Source organism: Nannobrachium achirus (genome assembly GCF_963921795.1).
Source record: "Nannobrachium achirus genome assembly, chromosome: 21".
Taxonomy (NCBI): Eukaryota; Metazoa; Chordata; class Actinopteri; order Myctophiformes; family Myctophidae; genus Nannobrachium; species Nannobrachium achirus.
In genome coordinates this window covers 56,972,778-56,996,140 of record NC_137828.1, presented here as the reverse complement: position 1 = coordinate 56,996,140, position 23,363 = coordinate 56,972,778, and the positions used below count along the sequence as shown (strand labels likewise).

The 23,363-nt window shown below is 43.1% G+C and overlaps 1 protein-coding gene across 1 annotated transcript in view; it reads left to right on the top strand.

Annotated features, from left to right (window-relative positions):
• odad2 (outer dynein arm docking complex subunit 2) overlaps positions 1 to 23,363 on the top strand; it is a gene marked incomplete at both ends in the record, with an annotated part of 120,891 nt that overhangs the window by 66,599 nt on the left and 30,929 nt on the right. The window contains 2 exons of the mRNA XM_080751841.1: positions 2,639 to 2,740; positions 21,553 to 21,758. Of these exons, the coding sequence (XP_080607967.1) occupies positions 2,639 to 2,740; positions 21,553 to 21,758 (308 nt within the window). The remainder of the gene's footprint in view (positions 1 to 2,638; positions 2,741 to 21,552; positions 21,759 to 23,363) is intronic.

Below are 23,363 nucleotides of genomic sequence, written 5' to 3'. Positions count from 1 at the left end.
CAGTTCCCTCTCTTTTTTTCTTTTTTTTTTTTACTTCTACGAAATTACACGATTATAATCAAGGAGGAGCCGTGATATTTTCTCAGCTTTTTTGTGGGTTGCTCTGCACATTGTGTCTGTGGGGCCTGTCCGTCCGTGCTCGTATGCACGGGAAAGAAGATGGCCCGGCCCGCCTCGTCTTTCATCTGTTTTCCTTTCACTATTTATCTTTGAGCAGAACATTCTGGGAATGTCTCCTCTCCCTGCTTCCCTGGCTCGGCGCAAAAAACCACACGAAATGTGCGGAGCAGCCTCTCTCTCTGAGGTTTTGCATGTAACATGGAGTGCGGCGGGTTCACTGCACGCTCGAACCTCGGGGCCGACTCCTCCGACGTACAGTACATGCGTAGCGGCGGGCGCGTGATGACACGCGATGATAACCTGAGGAGAAAACACGAGTCTGGAGTTGCTGACCGGGCTGGGCGCGCCAGGGCGAGCTGCTCCATAATGCAGTTAGATAGAGGGAGTCGAGGGCGCGATAAGGGGTACGTCTACACACAGCTTATTAGTAAAGCGGATCATTCCGCTTTACGGCTGACACTTGACAGTTTGTTAGCATGATGCAGACGATGGAATCTCATCACTTCCTATCTGGCCCAACATCTGGTGTCTGTGGTACAGCGAAGGGGGAGGGAGGGGAGGGAGGGGGGAGAAGGCTGGGAGCGAGACAAAGGAGAGAGACTGTGAGAGAACGCTATCACAGAGATCAGTATCCTTTGAAATATCTTTTTGGAAATAATTCAACTTGGATCAACCGAATCCAACTCGATGCAGGGAGTCAGGTGTTGGAGATTTGGTGAGAGCGTTCATTTCCTGTAGACTGTGGTGCGGTATAACGTAGTGTTGTTGTTTTCTGCAGGGACTCACCCAGGATGTGAAGTGGTACCACTGGAAACATGGGGGGGACTGAACAATGGAGTCTGGACTTGGTTTACAGAGACTAACCCACTTTCAGCCTATTGTCCAGTTTCCAAAAATGGAAAGAGTTCAACAGATTTCTAGGATAGCAGATCTAAGGCTGCCCGCTGGCCTACTGGTCCAGGTGCATACCACCTAGGCATTGCCACATAGGCATTGATGCCTGGCAGTGTCGCCGGTTCGATTCCCGATCCGGACGACCTTTGCCGCATGTCGCTCCCCGTCTCTCCCCCCATTTCCTGTCAGTCTACTGTCCTATGCAATAAATGCATAAAAGCCCAAAAACTAAGCTTAAAAAAAGAAAAAGGAAAAAAAGAATTGCAGATCTAGATCTTGTAGATTTGATCTTTTTGCTATTTGGTGTACAACGATGTACACCTACCTACTGTATGGCTCAAGTGGCTAATTTGTGTTTAGTGCTTGCGAGCATTAAGTGTAGGGCCCTGATGTTGCCTCTGTGGTTCATTATTGATGTAAATAAGAAAGTATCTGAAATAACTGAGTGTGGCTTAGGAGAGCCACACTCGCAAGGGGAGCACACATTGAACACATTTAGGTCTGTCTGTTGCCAGAGTGTTTGTGTTTGCATTTACTTTCATTTTGATTCAGGCCCCACCACCGCCCGCAAACTTGGTGCAGTCATTTTGCACAAGAAAAAAAAAAGTCAAACAATAAATAGAATAAACAATGTCACGCTGCAGCGTATACAAGAACCACGGTTTTGGTTCTTTTGCTACTCTGTATAGGCTTTGAATGTACATATAAACCTGACCATATAATAAGTAACTCTGTGAAAGGAATAAAAACGTTTTTTTTTTTTTTTTTTTTTTTTATGTACCGATTTTATGTAGCCCAAAAAAATGCATCCCCAAAGCTGGATGGATTTCTGGAGAGAGAAAACCCGTGTTCTGCAATAAGATCAAACGGGTCCGTTATACAAGCCAGTAATAGTCGGAAATAATGTGACCTTTGGAGCGGTGGGGAGGCTGTCGACTGGTGTGGTTCGTGCTCAGGTTTTTTAATGTTGAGCTTGCCACGCTCAAACTTTTCATCTGAACAAACTTACAGAAGCATGTGTGCTCACAGCTGTAACTCCTTTGCCCGAGTACTCGGCATGGTTTGGGTGGTTATAATGGGACTTATACAGGGCGCGCACACACACACACACACACACACACACACACGCACACACACACACACACACACACACACACACACACACACACACACACACACACACACACACACACACACACGCTGGGACAAATGCCACCAAAGCTGAGGACAGTCACAATGTAGCCACTGTATATATTTGTGGCCACAGTGCCCTGGCCACACTATAAAATCCTGAATTTCACTCGTATAAATCGAACCATTACCACTACCATAGAGCTAAGTTAATGCTCAGGATTTTACAGTGCATTACAGTTTGGGATATGTACAGTAGAGACTGCTTTGAGCAGGACACAACTGCCACCTTGATTTCTTTTACATCATTTTCATCATCATATTACAGTCCATTTCAATCATCCGTGGTTTCATTCTTCCGGGTCGTGTATTCAGTCCATTTCTCCCAAACTGCCACCTTGATTATAATGGACCATACAGCCAACCTACGCTTTCAGTCATGAACTAGAAGTAGGCTATGGATTAACTTTGTTCCTCTCTGACTCCATTGCAGCTCCTTCTCGCTATGATGGGCTCCACAGACGAGATGCTGCAGGAAGCTTCCGCGGGCTGCGTGGCCAACATCCGACGCAGACTGGCCGCTCTCAACGGGAAGGCCGGACGCAGTCAATGACAAGCAAACCGCAACACACTCCAACACCACTTCTCTCTTATCAGCGACAAAGGGCTGCTTTGGACATTATATTACACTGTGAAATGTTTAAAGGTGATACACCATGAAATTTCACTTTTCCTATTTTAAAACCTTTTTTTGGGGTCCCACTAGCACCTTCTATCCTCACAAAGTCCCATTTCTGACCGTTGTGTCTTTCTCTGGTTTTGAGAAGGCGAAGGTTAAAAGTATCCCACGGGTTCTCAAAACAGGCTATCCAGATTTGCTGCCAATTGTGACATCATCTGCCGATTGTGACGTCATCATCAAAAAAATAAAAATAAAATAAAAAATAAAAAATTCTAAAAGATTTTTTTTTTGGGGGGGGGGGGGGCGCAGTTCAGGCCAAAGGTGGTACTGCAGCTGAAATGCTCTGAGAGCCATTCAAAAATGAGAGAGGCTCTCTATTCAGGAGTGGTAATTTAGCCTCAAACCTTTTGAAAAACGTTTTTGGGACAAACAGTATGACATAAATACTTTTTAAATGCATGGTGTATCACCTTTAACACCAGCGTACGTCTCCATTCGAGACCACCCACCCCCCACGACCCGAGCAGACTCAGTCCTTCCCACTACTCCACACAGTGGAGTGGTGTCTTTGAAGTTAAAACGTTGTATGATGAGCAGTGAGGTGTATATTTATGTTCCCCTTCTGTCTCAAATCTAACAGGAAGCTTTCATTCGGGCCAGCTCTTTATATTAACTATCTCATTAGGAATTTATACAAACACTGTAGGGCAACACCGGGGGGGGGGGGACGGTTCCTTTCTTTGTTTGTTTTCCTCGGCGAGGAGGTTCTTCTTTTTGGGAGAACGTTTTGATGCTTAAGTTCAATAATTGCTCGGGTTCCGTCAGGCTCGGACGTCAGACACCCCACGCTCTCCAGTCTCCTCGGAGCCAAGCGAAGCGCGTTCCCTGCAGTCTCATTCCTTACATAATCCACACGAGACCCTGATATCTAAACAGGACCACTACATCTGGCCATGTTGCTCACTCCAGCACATGTACAGTGGCTTGACATTGGGTGAATATACTATGCAGACTATGCACCGTATCGAAACAAGACAGACATACAACCTACAACGAGTAATTTGGATAAACAGAAGGAAGCCAGTTGTAGGTTGTTGTGTGCAAGGCCAGCATTTTCCAGTAATGAGTGTCAATGCAGCTGGAGACATTCTCATTAATTTTGGATTTATGAAATATACAAGCAAGATATTGTTGATAGCAACCCAGGAATACAATAATTTTGAGAGGGTAGAGGGAGTCATTATGAATAATAATAAGAATATGTTTTCTAATGCTTCTCATTATTTTTGTCAGTAAAAAGGAATAACATTGGAGCCATTTGTGGCCAAGGGGACTATCTCTCCACATGGCATCTGCTCAACATCAGCCATAAAACAATCCATGGAAGGAATAAGACTTTTCTGCTGAACATACGATAAGCATGAACTATTTTGTTGGAGGAGGTTTTTCCTTACACAGTTCATGCCAGTTTCATAGTCACTTTTTATGTTTACAGATTATTATGTACATTTCCAGACATCACTGAACCATTGCTCCATATTTGGCTATTCTCAGTGGTGGACAAGGTAGACTACTCAACCCCAGCAGTGGTGGAAAAAGTACTCACATTTTCTACTTAAGTAAAAGTATCAATACTGCATTGTAGAAGTACTCTGTTACAAGTCCAGAATTCAAAATGTACTTGAGTAAAAGTACAAGAGTATTGGCATCAAAATGTACTTAAAGTACCAAAAGTAAAAGTACAAAATGTTTGAAAATAGCAGATCTACAAGCTCACAACGCGTCGCGATGCGACGCGTTGTGAGCTTGTAGATCGGCTATTTTCAAATAGCTTAGGTATAAATTAGGGCTAAAGTTGCTAATGTATGTTTTATAATATTACAATGTATATCTGGAAAGTAACTAGTAACTAATGTTTTCAAATAAATGTAGTGGAGTAAAAGTACAATATTTGGATCCCAGATGTAGTGGAGTAGAAGTAATAATATTGGAAATACTCAAGTAAAGTACAACTAACTCAAAATTGTACTAAAGTACAGTGAAAGTAATAGACTATAGATATTTCTGGTCAAATATGCTCCGTCAATGTTGTACTTGAGTTAAAGTACTGGAGTACTTGCTTAAAAAATATTCAAGTATTAAAAAATACATGCATAAAAAAAGGACTTACAATAACTATTAAAATGTAAAAATTTTACCCGGACGTCTGGCGTAGCGGCCCGGGCTCCTAGGCTGCTAATGCGTCGCAGGTTCGAATCCCGATCCCAATGACCTTTGAGGCGCGTGTATCAAAACAGCATCCCGCTTCCAGCAGTGGAAGCTTGTGATTGGCTGAACCGGAGGTAGGGAGCGCTCCGTTGTGTTCGCCTGGACCGCGCGGAGGTGCAGAGAGCTCACTCGTGTATAGATTATAGGTAATATATTAGGCCTGCCCTACATGCAATGTTTCATAACATATAACACAAGAAATAATCATAAACAACATTCTATATTTACAAGGTCAAGTATTATACTTAATAATTGGGACTTACAAGAAGTTTAAGGAGAACTTTAGTTTTTTACAACAAGGGTTCATATTTTAGATTGTAATTAAAGAATATAAAATATGAGTGTTAAAATTATTTCATTTACTTCTTTCTATTGTTTTAGAGATTCTTATTTCAGTGGTTGGGGCATGCGTACAAAAGGTTAAATATGTCATTTTAGACAGAATAAGCCCATTCCCAAGATACAACGCAACCTTTCATGGTTGGATGTGACTTATGGGGTCCAGAAATGTTACTGTAAATAGCAATAAAGAAACTGCTTGCTTATTGTGTCTAAAAAGACATTTAGCCACTTATACGCATGCCCCCATGCGTACGCATGCCCCACATTTTAGCACAGTAAACGCAATGAAAAAATAGAACGAAGCAAATGAACACATTTTAACACTCACTTTTTCTTTTCTCTAATTACAAAAAAATATGAACCCTTGTTGTAAAAAAACAAAGTTGTCCTTTAAGAACCATTATCATAGTTATAATTGGCCTATATTTACAGTAGTTTAGGCATTTTGGTTTGATAAGGTTGCCTTGTTTGTTATTTGACTATTTTTACTTTAATTATAATTAAAGACACTTCATAGTGAATTCGTGATTATAATAAATAGCCTATGTCATGATTGCTGTTATAACTAGATCAGATTGTGTTTATAATATAACGCCGGCGCGCCTCCGTCATCTCCACCTTGTTCCATTGTTGGAACCAGGATGTTGTTTTGATACACGCCTTTGGTGCGTGTTCCCATCTCCCTCTTGTCATTTCCTATCTACTGTATCTATCAATAAAGGCAGGAAAAGACCCTGCCTCCCAAAAAGGTACAAACTAGTACATTTCCTTTTTAATATTAATGCATTACTGTATTAAAACATTCTGGAATTATAAATATATTTAATATATATATATATAAATATAGTGAAAATAGAAGATCTACAACCACAACGCGTCGTGATCCAAATCGTTGTGATCTTGTAAATTTGCTATTTTCCATCATAAATATATGAAATGAGTTCCGTTTGTACACTTTCTCAGCGTTAAAATAACGCTGGCGATTTTACCTCGTAGATTGAGGTCCTATATAAAAATCTTATAATAAACTGGGAGGCCGTGACCTAATCCATATCAAGCTGGGGGTCCTTGAAAATAATGTTTGTTGAGAATCACTGATCTAGATGATGTCCTACACTCATCTTTCACTCTAATCATGTCCTCGTTAAGGGGGCAGACCTCCATTCAGAATAATGGAAGTCAATCTTCTGAATGGCAATGTTTCTGAATGGAGATGTGTAACCCCTTGTTAAGTCAAGAAGAGGACGCGCTGGGCTGTGCAGTTTGCATTAAAATACCACACCACCACCACCACCACTTCCTCTCTCCTACAGTACATGCATGTCTGCCTTGTTTTATCTGTCTGATCCCACTATCCTGGTCTCAATTAACCTCAATGTTCAGTACTCAGCCACGGACGGCTGCCGCGAAAAACACTCATGGGACTTTCATCACTAAGTATCAGCCACGTGCTAATGCAGAAAATTAGCAAAACATCAAAAATATGCACTCGAATCTTCATCACTCTTTGATGTCGTAAGCACTACCAGCTGCTGCTGAAAGGTCAGTGGCAGAGCACGGGTTGGAGGAGCGAGGATGAGTGAACTCTTCTTAACTTGATTACTCCGAAAGAAGCAACTCCCTCCAGAAGAGGTCCAACTGGGAGCTGATAGCTGAAGTGAGGCAGCCTCTCCAAAAACCATTGGACCATATCGGAAGCAAATAAATCTGCAGTGATTAATGGCTCTTTAATGCCATGCAACAAGCTTTTACGGGCAAAACAGGCTTGCACGTCAAAACAGATTTGAAGGAACGTTTCAAAACGAGAAGCATTCGGTAACAAGAACACAAACATGCAACAAAGAAACTAAACAAAAAAAAAGGAAAGCCCTTATCATAGTTGTTATTTTAGAGTAATCTCTGTCTTCTTTCCCCTCATTCATTCTTTCTCCAGCATCTTTCCCTTTTCCAATTTCCTTTTGTGTGTGTGGCGAATCCGAGGTCGCTGCCCTGGAAGGCTATGCATAACTAATATTTGTTAAACAAATGTTGCATGTTCTACTGTGGTGGCAGAATTTATGAGATGTGCAACTCCACTCCATGTTTTAGCCGTCGGCAGGGAGGGCCAGAGGCAAGAGTGCAAGATGCTTAGCATTATCCGCAGAGCTTAAAAGGAGAAAGATATATATTCTTCCTTTCCATGATGGCTTCTCAGTTCAGGATCAGCCTTGATTTACAGTGTTAAATCCCTCTTCGTGTTGTTGTCATAAAAGAAATACTGCTTCGATTCACTTTCTGAACCCTGGGCAGTGTTGTGAAAGGCACGGGGGGAGTTCTGAGCGGAAGTAGTAAGCTGGTTTCGGGAGCTTGGCCCTCTGGCCCATTGGTCATAAAGCCACAGTTGAGTGTATTAGCCGAGCCACAATCCCTCTGAGAAAGGAAACTGCCACTTTCTTTGGCTTGACGGCTGAAACAGGGACATTATTCACGGGAAATTAGAGGTTGCGCTTTGTACGCCTCAGCAGAGGCAGCAATTACGTCCGGCGCTGGCCTTTCTAGTCGCCCATCGGAGATCCTGCGCTTCTCATGGATTCACGACGGAAATAGAGGAGGGATATCCTGATGTTGTTGCTACTGTTTTGATGGAGCGTTCAGGCCCTGACATCTGGCCACACCCCTGCACTCACTGAGCTCACCATGGGCCTGACCTTCATCCCACGGGCCAGACACCAGTGGACTCCCAATGAACACGACCGACACGCTCAAAGACTTGAGTACACATCACACAAGACTTAAATGTGTGGAAATATCAACAGTCATGAAATGAGTTGTGTAAAAATGTATATCATTTATTTTTTTATGGCCTGGCAGCGCTTTAGAAAACGGGACTGAAAGATTGTGATACGAGCTCAACTGTTTCAAAATGTCCTTCTTTTGAAGTTTTTTAAAAGGTCCCACTTCTCCCCTTGCGCTCGGCAGCAATATTTTAATAAAATAGACTAATGAACTGTAAAAGTTCCTTCCAAATATTAGAAGTGGCTTTCTGTCCCCCCTCCAGAGCCTAAGTATAATTTATTTTTAATATAAAATCACAAACGGTTGCACAGCAGCAGTAATAGTGGCCGTGTGGTTTTTGCTTGTGATGCAGCCATTAAAAACATGCATGTACACAAGGGCTCCACAGAGCTCGCCGTCTAAACACGATGCAGAGCCGGCCGGGGCCAGTAGCCGAGGGCCAGCGGGTGAACACGGCTTCTGTTCTCGACCTGTAAATTGGGCTTTCGTGTCATTACAGCGTCCTCGCACACACACCGCCAGGCCTGTGTTGTGTGGCGCGCTCTCCCGCTGTTTGCACAGCGCTTTTCTTCCAGCCGGTGACGTTACCTCACTGCTCACTGCTCCTTTAAACCCATTTAGAACGGGTACACATTATTGTGTATCATTATTTTATGCTTTAACTATTGAAAAATAGCAGATATACAAGCTCACAGCGCGGCACCGAGTGCCGCGCTGTGAGCTTGTAGATCTGCTATTTTTGAAAAATCGTGAAAATTTGATTTTTGACCCGATTCTATGAGTGTCTTTTGAATCCTTCTAAGATGTTTTGAGAAACCCTATGTTTCTATGTCAGCAATCTGGCTGGCTATCGTCAACGAAAAGGTCCTTTTCACTTAAATGGAGCTCAGTTAGTCTGTTCTTGAGAGACTACTATGTCAGTGGTTCTCAAACCTTTTCATGTGAAGGACCCCCAAAATTATATTTATTTGGCCACGGACCCCCATCTCAAAATATTTAGTTCCAGGGACCCCCCAGAAGCAAAATTTGAGTTACAAACGTTTGCTTTGAAAATACATATATTCAAAGATTTGCACACTTTTTCACGACTTTTTCCAAAAATAGCAGATCTACAAGCTCGCAGCGCGGCACTCGGTGCCGCGCTGTGAGCTTGTATATCTGCTATTTTTCAATAGTTAAAGCATAAAATAATGATACAAAATAATGTGTACCCGTTCTAAATGGGTTAAAAGGTTAAGGTGCCGTCTTGTAATCCGCTTGCGTTACTCAGAGGTTTTTGGAGCTTTTCTTTTTTTTTTTTTTGTAAACACTTTCATTGCCCTAATGAATCCTGACGTTCCCATCCATAAAGTGTAAATAACAAGCTGGCATGACAATAAATAAACAGAGAAATGAGTGGGCAAATACCGCAACGTCTGGGTCGGGTTTCAGGGCCGCGAGAGCAACGTCTCCATAAAGGCCTCAACGATATTAATAATGCCTACATTGCTCATGACAGCTGTGGCTTTTTTGCTCACGTGTATTACGTGCAGGGCTTTACCAGGCTTCTTGGATAGAAAACGTACCTGTTGCAGCGTGGAACAAATGGTAGCCAAACTCTTGGAAACTTGTCATGCGGGCCAAAGAACTTGCAGTGGAATGGCTCTCGGCTGTAACCTGTGCTGTGTTTACCTGCCAAAGTGCTTCCCCATCAGAACACTGAACTTTTGTACCATTAAGTACGACTAGAACAGGAGAAAATCTGACGTTGGTCAACCCTTCCAGATCCCAAAGAACGAACTGGCGAATGCCTTCCATATGCACTTGGTCCTTTTTATTTACTCTTTGCGGGTAAATCAACTGTGTTGACTGCAGTTTATAGCAAACCTTTACCTGGAAGCGCACTGCCTTCCTCACTCTGCAAAAAGATGCTTTAAGTGCTATGAAGCCTTGCTGAGCTCTTTAATGGAGTGCATCTCTCCATTCCGACATGTCTCCTTTCCGACATGTCTCCATTCCGACACTAACCCTATCTCTTATCCTAACCCTAACCCTAACCTCTATGGAAGTGTTGCCACTCCGACAATAAGAAGTCACTGTCGGAGTGGCGACATGTCGGAATGGAGAGCGCCCCCCTCTTTAATGCACTCCTTTTCACTACAACCGTGAGTGAGAGGGAATGCTGATAGCCAACAAAACAACATACGGTAACGGGGCAACCGTTGGCCTAGCGGTCCAGGCACATACCACATAGGCTCTGATGCCTGACAGTGTGTCGCGGGTTCGAGTCTCGTTCCCGACGACCTTTGCTGCGTGTCACTCCCCATCTCTCTCCCCATTTCCTGTCAATCTACTGTCCTAACAATAAAGGCATAAAAATATTCCAATGTAAAAATAAATTTAACAAATTATAATTATTGGATGGTTGGTTGTACAGGCTGGCCATTTTGAATGTTCAGCAATTTCTTTTTTCACCATGGAGCTAGGTAGCTCGGCAACATACAAGAGCTCAATAGATGAGTTCTGAGTGCAGTTCATCCATCCATTTGGAACCATTTCTGGGTCTTGAGTGGATGTTGTCCATTTATCCCAGATAAATAATTCACCTGGATTGTGTCCATCTTTTCCATCATCATTCACTTCAAACACATTGTGCTTTCATCAGTTGGGTGCTCAAAATAAAAGCAAAAACCTTTAATCCATACGAAGATGTTACGAAGATGTAAACACTTCACCTTGCCAGCCTGCCTCTACCCCACAAAGACACTTCCAATTATCAATGTAGATTTTGTAGAACATAGTGAAATACTGTATCTACTTCCTCTTTTCTTAACATCAAAATCTAAGCCTGTGCTCTATAAAGGACAGGCACAGAAAACACCAAAATGCACAAATGCAGTATGAAGCAGGGCCTAATAAGTTACCATAGCCTAATGCTCATATACGGTATGTCCATTGTTGTGTCTTATCGGACATATGGCTAACAACAAACGGTCAAACGGTTAACCATGAACATTTTTGTTCATTTCTGTTGTCACAGTCTTGTGGCCCCCGACTTCAATTGATTTTACATTTGTGGCCCCCTGCCTAATCTAGTTGAATACCCCTGACATACAGTAACAGTACACATCCAGGCTATAAGGCCAACGTCACGTAAAGACACGCAAAAATCCAGAGCTCCTCACACACCACCAGGCAGTGATGAATTGGCACATGCATGCATCCAGCTGCACAGCTGTGAACCATAAGGCCCAGCCAGAGTTCCACTCACTGGGTTGTGAACCAACCTGAGAGCTCCTTGTGGCATCCAACCAAAAAAATGATATTCTCCTCTTAAGTTTTCATTAGGCTTTTCATCAAGATATCATGACTCTGGCCCTGCGTGGGAGAAGCGCAACCGAGAGGAAATAGCACGAAATCAACAAATCACCAGCAAGATATTAGAGAACATCAAATTTAAAGAGTGTAACTGATTGAGCACGTTTCCATCGGAGCACACCGTACGGTTCTGTGTCATACCTGAGTTGCTACGGGGCTGGATTTTGCGGACGAATATAAGAACAATATTATGTAAAAGCAGGTCAGTTTTCCACCGTGGCGCGCTGTGACGTCACCTGCCTATCACGTTGTGTTCTCTCTGACCTCTCGACTTTCATCATGGTTTTTCTCCCGCTATGGATCTGACATTAATAAATGTCCTTTTTCCCTCTGTGCAATGCATCAGCCCCCTGCTCCAGTCCAGCCCGACGCCGCCTGTCAGCCTCCCAAATACTTCAATAGCTCCTCAGCCGTCTGCTAAAGAAAATACCTGGAGACTCAACAACTAAAAGATAGCACCGTCAGAATTATAGAGGCGATGACATATGGATAACCGAAACATTTTACTGAAAGTTTTCACGCTGGCATTACAAATTACCGATTCAGACGCGCCTCTGTTGTTATTCTTGCATGAGCGAGTGGTCTTGGCGAGGGTCTCTTTGCACAAAAAAGGTGCACTTTGTCTGACTTAATCCAACTTGGATCCAGAGTGCATCCAGAATTTAACATTCAGTCCACGTTGAAAGCATGTTAGCTGACAGCTGTATCCATCAAGCACACTGGATACTGAGCTGTCTGCTCCTCCCTGTAAAGGAGTAGCTAAGGAGTAGTCTATATGTGGCTATTTAGTAGCCATTTGTATATTCTTGGAAGGCCATATTTAGAGAGACAACACGGGACAGGGGAGTTAAAAGAGCACTGCTGCTCCCAGATACAATTATTCTCCACTGTAATTTTGAGGCCTAAACGTTGCAGCTTCTGATGGCATTTGGTTTGCATCTTGATTGCTTTAATTAGGTGTGGACAGGCGGTGCACGTTTATACTTTCTGATTAGTGTCCCAAATGTTTAAAAAAGTCGTTCTCAAAAAACACTAATTGGGTCATTTTTAAACAACCTTGAGAGCCTTGCTTCTTGGCTACCATCACAGTCACATTTTCCACAAGGGCTGGCGAATTATTTTTGAACAAATAGGTCTTGTGGCTTTACAAGTGGCCCCCGCCATGTACTGTAACTCCAACTTGGTTTACATGGAGAAATTGATTCCAACTCTGGTGTGAAAAATGTCAAATTAAATGAGGGCCAGATTAGGGTTGCAGAGCCTGGGGTTTAAAAATTCATTTGGCTTGTAATGGCATAAGGTGTTGATGTAACACTGATTTCATGTAATGGCCACCTTTCCAGCCAAATACTCTCTAATGCACCCTGAATGATGGATGCTTTGAGAATATCCTCGGGCAGAAAATGGCATGTTCCCCTGCTGATCTCAGTGTCAATTTGCATGTCTGCTTTTTCACGTTTCACAAGTTCCAACTCTTACATCTGCAAACATGCAATCTGCTCCCAGCCAGCTAGCCCTCCCTTCTCCGCCCTGCTGCAAGCGGTGTTTAATTTCTAACAAATAAACAGTTAATTGTCTGATAAAGCAGATGCCGTCCCTGAAAAAAAGAGTCTTGGAGCTAAATAGGTCTAGTCCTTCCAGGAGCAAACAAACGTAACGAATGCGAAGAAATAAAACCGTAATGACAAACACCCCTCGGTCTGGCCAGGCCAAACCCACAGACAAATTAACTCCCCTGGAAGCATGTGCAAGGGGAGAGTGAGTGAGTGAGCGATGGGTGAACCAGCCAATGCAAGGAAAGGAGAGCTTTTGTTCCATTATTCAGTGTCCACACAAAGTGTTCACATCACAAGATCTACTGTACAAGCTCACAACGTGCGTCATAAGGCAATCTATTAGTCTTTTGTGGTTGCAACATTGCATTGATATAGGGAATTAAAATACGAGCGCCTTCCTAGGAAGGTCCTCTATGGGCCTTTTCCACCGGCAAAGAACCGGTTCCAGAACCAGTGCAGGTTCAACTTTCTTGGAACCTTGGTTCGTTCTTGCGAACCGGCTTGTGTTTCCACCAGATTGAACCATGATTGAACCAGAGGAACCAAGGATTTTGTGGTTCCTGTTCGGAACCAACTTTTACGGTTCAGAACCAACTCCGGTTCTCGGTGGAAAAGCTCAACTTTGGTTCATCCCATATGCGGGAGAAAGAACCAGAACCGGTTCTTTGCCGGTGGAAAAGGCCCCATGATGTCCCACTGGGAGGAGATCCCATGGCAGACCAAAGACCAGATGGAAGGATTACATCTCCACACTGGCCTGGGAATGACTCGGGATACCACCCAAGGAAGTGGATAAAGTTGCTCAGGAGAGGGAACACTGGAAATCTCAGTTGGAACTGTTAGCCCCGCGGCCAGATTCCGGATAAGTGGTTGAAGATGGATGGATGGATGGAAATGTCAAATTATCGTTTACATTATGTGAGTGCACAGTTTGTGTATGTGTGTGTGTGTGTGTGTGTGTGTGTGTGTGTGTGTGTGTGTGTGTGTGTGTGTGTGTGTGTGTGTGTGTGTGCGTGCGTGCGTGCGTGCGTGCGTGCGTGCGTGCGTGCGTGCGTGCGTGCGTGCGTGCGTGCGTGCGTGCGTGCGTGCGTGCGTGCGTGCGTGCGTGCGTGCGTGCGTGCGTGCGTGCGTGCGTGCGTGCGTGCATTGCACAAAATTGAGGTTCCCATGACTGCAATGTAGAGAGAAATATCACTGTATATGCAGTCACGATATTAGTGAGGTTGTGATGTTGATATCATGCATTTTGTCAATGGTCATCCAGTGCTGGCCCGGGCACCTAGGCTCCAATGTTGCCTGACAGTGCATCGCGTGTTCGAGTCCCGTTCCTGACGATCTTTACTGCAAGTCTCTCCCCATCTCTCTCTCTCCCTGTTTCCTGTCCATCTCCACTATAAATAAAGGCATAAAAAAATGCTGTTCTGCCTGTGGTGGTATAGCAAACTAAAGAAATGGCATGTCAGTCCAATCCAAAGAAAAATTGTATTTCTTTTTTAAATATTAAGATGAAACGGAGCTGTCTGGAGCATGTCACCCATTATGTGTAGTACTAGTTTGTACCAGCCGCTCCAAACATCATCATTAACCAGGCCTTCAGAATGCCGGGAGCTGTGATTGATGGCGCGCGTCTACCTGTTGAAACACTTGTACAGCCAGCCGTGACATCCAGAGACCGTCTGCGATGGAGTTATGGAAGTGAGTGAGTGAGAACAGAGGCTCGAGAGGCGAGGTAAGTGGTAGATTAAGATAAAAGGGATGCTATTGATAGACTCCTGTGAACGTCCATTCTCGAGGGAAGGGCCTTGGCAAATGTTTAGGGAAAGACTTAACAAGGTCACAGCAGGTAACATATTATGTTCAATTCGGAGGAGAAGAAGGCAAACTTATATATCGGTTATAACTTGAGCAAATAAACCTGGCGCGGCCTTAATTAAAGTGATTACATGACTGACTCATTCATATATGTGTTTGCACAAGCTGTTAGCAGAAGTTACTTCCCCCGTTAAATGAAAATAAACACAAATAAACAGTAATTACACAGGTCCCTTGCCCTTCATAAGGTCTCGCTGCTTTAGATCATGTCCTTTCCAATCACTACCTCGGATAAAACCCAAAAGAACATAGCTGAGGACCTCTGGATTATACTGACTCATGGGACTCATTACAGTCAATGAGAGGGTTCATCAGAAGTAAAGCGGTGGTGGCATTCAAGTGGCATTTTATGAATGTCACCTCTGTTTATTGTGCGATTGATTATGATGAAGTCATGCAGGTCTCTGCAGGCTGCTGGTTCTCAAACTAAAAAATCAATGACCCCCATGACGCTGAGAGTGTGCAAATGGAACCAAATGGACCCGTAGACTATATGGGCCGTTTGGGACAACCTAAAGCAGGGGTAAGGCAACCTATGCTGCCCTACAAAGGCAGAGTGCAGTAACTACGTTCCTGAATTTCACCAAAAAATTGGTTTAAAAGTGTTACAGCTGATCAGCCAAATGAGATAAAGGCATTTAAGTGATATTACACTGATTGTATATCTCTTGAGCTAATTGCTCATCCCCCAATATCATGAAGGCTAATTTGACCTTTGGGCGACACAAATAAGTCGGTAGTTACTGCACTCTGCCTTTAACATTGGAGCACGGGGGAGGGTGATCACTGGCACACAAGCATAAGTTTGATTTCATTTTAAATGTTAATTGTGACTAAAGGTCGCAGTTTAGTATGTGAAATGGCACATGCTGACTCTGTCTGGACGTGTACACTTTTTTACGGTTTATGGGTTTGCCTCTCTGACATCATGCTCTGACATCACTGTGATGTCAGGGGAACCACTCTAACAGAATGGGTTTGCCGCTCTGACATCACACTCTGGTTTCACTGTGATGTCACGCTTACAGAATCCCTATTATGCCCATATATGGAGTTCCATGATGTCATGAATATTAAGCCCATATCTAACAGGACTTCATATGGGAATGCCCATATATGGAGGCCACATCGGCCACATACCACACTAACAGAATCCATATATGGCCAAGACAGATGGCCAAGACAGCCCATATCTGTGTGGCTGGTTCTACAGACAGGGATCTCCATGTGCATAAAAGGGTATGATGTCAGATGTCATAGACATCATAGGACTTTTACATAACGAATAACTGAGTACCGGTAAGCATGTTTGGGCTCCCACAGCATATCTCCATATAGAGTACATGGATCTCCATATATGGGTACCAGCCAGGGGTCTCCATACAGTATATCCGATCCGGTCTGATATACAACACTGGCCAGATGGCCAAGACATGTCTCCCTGAGGCATCTTACTAGTATAAAAAAGAGTTTAGTCAGTTAAATTAAGTCCCCTTACATCTAATATACAAATACATCCTGCACATAATGTGACATGCATTCAAACCCTTCTATAAAGTCTAATGATCATTACATCCTGTGGGAAAGAAAAAGACGAAGTTGGAAGCATTTAATTTTGATGTGGTGCATAATTAAACTTAATTGATATGTCTGTCAAGAAAATTTAAACATGGCACTTCATGTCAAAAAGGTTGCCGGCCCCTGACCTAAAGAAACCCTGAGAGTCCCTGCATGGCTGGACCCCACTTTGCAAATCACTGCACTGGGGGGGTTTGAATAGAAAATTCACGGAAAGACAGGAAAAGTCAGCTATGTTGAAACAGAGTAGGCCTACAGTGCATTGTGAATAATATGAAGGTGGGAAAAGTGCTGCCATGCACCCGTGCTGTTATATGTGTACTGTCTGTCTGGACGTTAACACAATTGGCATGCGGATCCACATGGTTTGTGAGAGACGCTGTCAGATCTGGTCTTGTATCGCCGCTTATTGCTCCAGATCTAACTTCACTCCTCAAAAAAGTGTAATAGAATCCAATCCAACATAACTTTAGCTGAGGAGCTAATGCTGTACAGATGGGAAGTTGACCGGCAGAGACGGGAGAGAACTAAGTACATTTACTTACTGTACTTAAGTAAATTTTTTAGGTATTTATAGGCTAATTTACTTGAGTATTTCCAGCTTCCAATACTTTTACTTCTACTCTCCATCTCAGAGGCAAATATTGTACTTTTACTCCACTACATTTATTTGAAAACTTTAGTTTACTTTGTAGATTTTCATTAATTATTACAAAACATGCATTAACCAGGCTGGTAGCTTTGTTTTTCTTACCCCATATCCAGGGCAGGAATTTCATGGAGGCCATGAAGGCCATGGCTGCCGTTGCCCTTCAGTTTGGCCTGGTGCCCCTCAAACCAATGGCATGACCTGAGGCCACAGTGGCCTTAATGCCCCAGCTGACTTAATTCCCACTTTCTCCTCTGTCCCTGTGAATATGTAGACAGTAGACACCGGTGTCTCTTACTTGTCATGAAGACACCAGTGTCTTTTGTTGAGATTCTGAAATCTTAACTCCCCCAGAGTCCCCATCTTTAAACCAATCCAGTGACTTTGATTGGTGCAGGGCTGAGCATGAATCAGATTGTAAATACCATCAATTATCTATTTCACTGCAGATTGTTATCAACCCTTAAATTCAACAAATTCTTTCAATGGACTAAAATCTTGTTTTATTTGATGGCCTTCCTGCCCTGGCATTTGGCCTTTGTGCCCTAAAAAAATCACACCCGTGTGAACTGAGCGGTGGTTTACCCACCTAACTGTACTGTACATATTCTGTGTTCTATATCTGTGAATTCTATGTGTTCTAGATCTATGAATTCTGTCACCCCCCCCCCCCCCCCAGGCTAGTCTCAACAGCACCCTCTTACCCACCAACCCCCCCCCCCCCCCCCCCCCTGTGTGTGTGTGTGTGTGTGTGGGTGTGTGTGTGTGTGTGTGTGTGTGTGTGTGTGTGTGTGTGTGTGTGTGTGTGTGTGTGTGCGTGTGTGTGTGTGTGTGTGCCTGGCCTGGCCTGAAAACAGCGCCCCTCCCTTAACATGTGTGGTCATAAAAGGTACTGTAGGGCAGGCTACATACAGACCCACCCACATACACGGACACATACACGGATACACGGATACACACACGGCCACTCTATGGAGACGGTGTGACCACCGCTCAAAAAATGTACAACACCAAAGTGACAAAATTCCAGGCCTGCCCATATCTATCCGTCAGTGAAATAATTATTTACATCAATAAACGGAGGGAACATCTTAGTTATTATAGTAGACCTATTTGGATTTATACCAGGAAAGAGATCTTACAAGCGTTGAAAAGGCATGGTTCCAGATCAATTCTCCCGTTAACACATGATACATGTTTTTATAGTTTTTTACGCCTGCCGTCAGTGGACAGCTTAATGTTCTTCGTTCCCTGGGCAACCAGGGTTGTTGTGACATCAAAACTGTGAACACAGAACAGAGGTTAACCTACTATCTTCATAGCCTAGTAAACATCCAAACTTCCGTAATCCAGTAGGATTTCCAGATGAAATGGTTTCCGGAAGAGGCTACTATCTTCATAGCCATTAGAACAAAACAATGTTGGTAGCACAGCCAGAAAAGTACATCTAATCTTAGACAAAACTGACTCACAAGAGGCCTGCTGGCTACCTAATATGCAAGCACATGTATTACCGTAGTATGAAAACCTCCAGCTCATGTCTGTCTGTCTGTCTGTCTGTCTGTCTGTCTGTCTGTCTGTCTGTCCATCCGTCACTCTTCTGACATCACAAATTACACCTCATCCCAGCTCAGCAGAAGGATAGGGCTATAGCTGACATGTCTGACATCATAATAATGTTGCAAATGAATTCCGTCCTTGTCCCTTTTATGCCCATATATGGAGAACCCTGATGTCATCAATATCATCCCATCTCAGCATTATATAGCTGCCCTGTTCTGACATCACAATGATGTTACAAATTAATTCCGTCCTCACTTGCAACTGAATTTCGTCCTTGTCCCTTTTATGCCCATATGGACAGTCGCCTGTGGTCTGTGACATCAAACATCTATGATGTCAACTTAAACAACCAACCAGGTATCTGTGCATTATTTTTGTCAAAGTTGATCCTATTAATAGTCTTTAAAAGACAAAGAGGCGGCCGCACACACTGTAGCCAATGGGGAAATCCCTCTAAGTCAAACGCCGATAAGGCAAACGTTGATAAGGCAAACGCAAATGTACTGCCCGGGTCTCCTACCGTAGTGATCTTCTGCTGTCTCGTTAAGGAAACAGACAGAGTAGCCTCCTTATTTTTAGCAATACAATGGTTATATGTCACAGTTATTGTCCACGACATTGCAAGCGGCGCAATGCGCGAGTTACGTAGCCGTGGTGAATGCAATCGTAATATTTATTACGATAAACGCAGCGTTTGCCTTATCGGCGTTTGGCTCATCAGGACGTGCCCGTAGCCAAAGTGCCAATATTAAATTTTTTAGGACAGTAAGGACGCAGACTCAGGGAAAGTTGATCCCATGCCAAAGCGCCAGTGCTCGCCCAGCAGTCTGCTGTCACCCAGCCGGATGCGTGCCCTTTAGGGCGAGGTCCCTTCTTGCCCTTAGGGCGTCTTACTGGTAAATACATATTTATAACTCTATCACATGCACGGCATTTGGCCATTTGAAAATAGCCGATCTACAAGCTCACAACAAGTAGATTTTTATACATTTGAAAACTTTTGATATGGAATTTATGCCTAATGAGTAGACCTACTTTTACTTTTATACTTTAAGTATATTTTCAATAGGCCTACCAATACTTTTTGTAGCCTAGGCCTACTTTACTCAAGTACATTTAGATTACTGGATTTTTACTTATAGCATAACAGTTTCTACATTGCAGTATTGGAAGCCTACTTAATTATAGGCTACTTGTCAAGTCAAAAATGTGAGTATACTTTTTCCACAACTGGTCCAGAGAGACGGGAGGATATTCTACCTATACGCTGCAGCCTGCAGGGTGCAGAGCCGAGGAGGAACAGGCATTAAACATGAACTTTATGTTCGCAGGCTCGGGCCCCGTGCAGGGAAACATGATCAGGGTGAGATATTCAGAGTCCCGGGTGCGGGCTGGATAAAGAGCAGAGGCAGAGCGTGGTGCGCACAGCACAGTGTTGGTGTGTGTGTGAGCGCAGTCTGATCTCTGTCCGGACAGAGGGAACATGTGAGCGGGGAATGAGGATTATTATTGTACACAGCAGAGCAGTGGGCGCTCCTCAGCAGGTAGGAGTTCACACAAGTTAAAACCAGTTGTACTTTAGTGTCAGTGTTCATAGAATGACTTGTTGCAACCGAGGCGTTAGATTATGTGGTTTGTTAATGAACATTATCATGTAACGTTGTTAAGTTTGTTCCGTAATGATTGGCACTTAGCCTACAGACTACCTGCTATAATGCGCGTATCGTATCCCGTGACATTGGAGTTAAACCCATGATGTAGGCTTAGATTTACTGCTATAGCGTGCACTGTAGGATTTTCTAAATTTAGATTTCTTATAGGATTATAATCCTATAAGAAAATATTCAATAGGATTTGTTCCAAAATTATATATGCCTATATGATTTGTAATGGGATTTTCAATAGGATCTTTCTATCAGAATCCTATAGGATTTTTGTTTTGGCCAGCGTGGAACCGTTATATATCATGTGCCTTGTAAATGAAAGATGGGGAAAAAAGGCTAGAGTTGTGCCCGTGCATGGTAGCCTTTTATACAGTAGCTACTGGTGGTCGTTCGTATGAAAACAGCTACCGTACAGCGAGCAGAATAAACTGCTGGGATGAGACAGAGATCTCTGTTTACGCCAGTTATTTCATATGATATGGCAACCTGTGATGGCATATGGAATGCGTTGCAGCTCCTCCATTCAGATAATGTCATCATTACGCACATATCCACCTGAAATCAATAACAAAAGTCCAGGAATGACTTTCTCCATGCAACTGACTAAAATGACTCTCATTTGCATCCTGTGCGTATTACGCCTTTTACGCGCAATGCAATACTGTAACAGTAACCGTATCCACTTGTTTTCAATTCCAATTGGCATTATTAACAACAACATTACTAGGAAATCAAACATGAGGGTAGCCTACATTTATCAAAGCCGAGACTTGGAGTGTAATACTGCAATATCCCTCATATATTTGTCGCAACTATAATTCCACGGTGTTTATTTATTGATTCGTCCATGCAAACATGAATCCTATTTGCCTATGCATTTGAATTGACAGTAGCCTCTTATGCGGGATTTAATTCATTCTAAGTTACTTAATGAAATTGTCACTCGTTTCCTGTGCTTGTATAATCAATAAAGACTGTGGTTTTGGGCTATTAAAAATAAAATAATCCACCTTTATTCCACTTGCTTCACAGGACAGACACCGCGCTGCCGTGGAAGCTTGAATGAGCGCGCTGTCTGTGGCCGTTCTTTTTTCTACGCAGCAGAGAGCACGAAGGAATATCTATCCAAAGATGAATACGATTGTGTTCAACAAGTTGAGCAGCCAGGTCCTGTTCGAGGAGAAGGCGAAGGAGGTGGAGAGGAGCAGCAGGAATTATCTAGAAGTGATGGACGGACAGCATCCAGACCTTCTCTCCAGCAGTCAGGTCATCAAAGACAACTCAGCCATCAGACACAGGCGGTCAGGGTATGTGTGGACAATTCAATTTACACACTACCAGTGGAGGAAAAGTAAAAGTATCACTACTGCAATGTAGAAATACTCTACAAGTAAAATTCCGGAATTCAAATTTCATCAAAATGTACTCAAAGTAGGACAAAAAGTAGAAAGAAGGCTACTCATTATGCAGAATGTCCCATTTCAAGTTTTCAAATGTATAAGAATCCTTTGAAAATAGCAGATCTGCATTGTGAGCTTGTAGATCTGCTATTTTGTGTATAGGGCTGAAGTGAGCTAAAGTTGTTTTCAAATAATTGTAGTGGAGTAAAAGTACAATATTTGCCTCTGAGATGTAGTGGAGTAGAAGTAAAAGTATTGGAAATTGGAAATACTCAAGTAAAGTATATCAAAATTATACTTAAGTACACGTAGCTACTTTCCACCACTGATTTACACACTACGTCAGAATAAAAACAGGGTATGTGTGTACGTATATGTGTGGACAATTCAATTCAAAATCTGCATCAGTCACAGTCTGGGACATGCAGGTATAGCCATATGTGTCACCTTGAACCGGACAGACAATTGTGGACAACATAGACAACTTTTTCATGCACTTTGATAGAGCTGTGCTGTGTGTATATAGACCTACATTAGAATAAAACATATCCACCTGAAATATGCAACAAAAATTCAGGAATGACTTTCTCCATGCAACTGACTAAAATGACTCTCAGTAATTTGTAACCTGTGCGTATTTTGCCTTTTACGCACAATGCAATCTACTGTAACAGTAACCTTATCCACTTGAATTCCAATGGCATTCATTAGCAACAACATGGTTTTGTGTTCTAAAGTAGGCATAGTCTATACGGAAATCAAACATGCAGGTACATTTATCAAAGCAGAGACTTGGAGTGTAGTCTACCGTCTACCGGTATAATCACTGCAACACATAAACATTTAGGCTATTGACTACTAAATAAATACATTAAGTTGTAAGTAATCCTTGTGTGCCTGTTGATGTTCACGGCTGATCTTGGAATTAATAAGTGGGTCATCTGACTTTGTTGCCTTTTGAAGGTCGACCCTCATCTGTTTCCAATAGGGACTACATTGGCCCCTCAGCTCTATGTGTGGTCTAGTCAGTCATATAGACCCCTATATGTTGTTCTTTTCTTCAGAGAGGAAAACAGCATGTTATGGTGTTATTTGCGTGTTTATTTTAGACTATTTACAGACTGTAGCCTACAGTAGTGCCTTTTGCTCGGATGCATGCAACAACATCGAATCAAACGGGATCCTGTGAAACGTAAGTCCATGCACTTATGCAAACATCCTATAGACCGGCTAGCTCGGCTTGGAACGATTGAACTTTGGTGTGTGTGTGTGTGTGTGTGTGTGTGTGTGTGTGTGTGTGTGTGTGTGTGTGTGTGTGTGTGTGTGTGTGTGCCTGCGTGTACCACCACAGTGGCTTAAGGTGCCACCTCGGGGGGGAGTATCGATGCTAATGAAGAATATCACTTTTACTAGGCGTGCGTGGCGGTGGGCTGTGACTGTGTGTGTGTGCGTGCGTGCGCGTGTTGCCAGGATCCAGGAACACGGGAGTCAAAATGTTCTTTAGGATGTTCA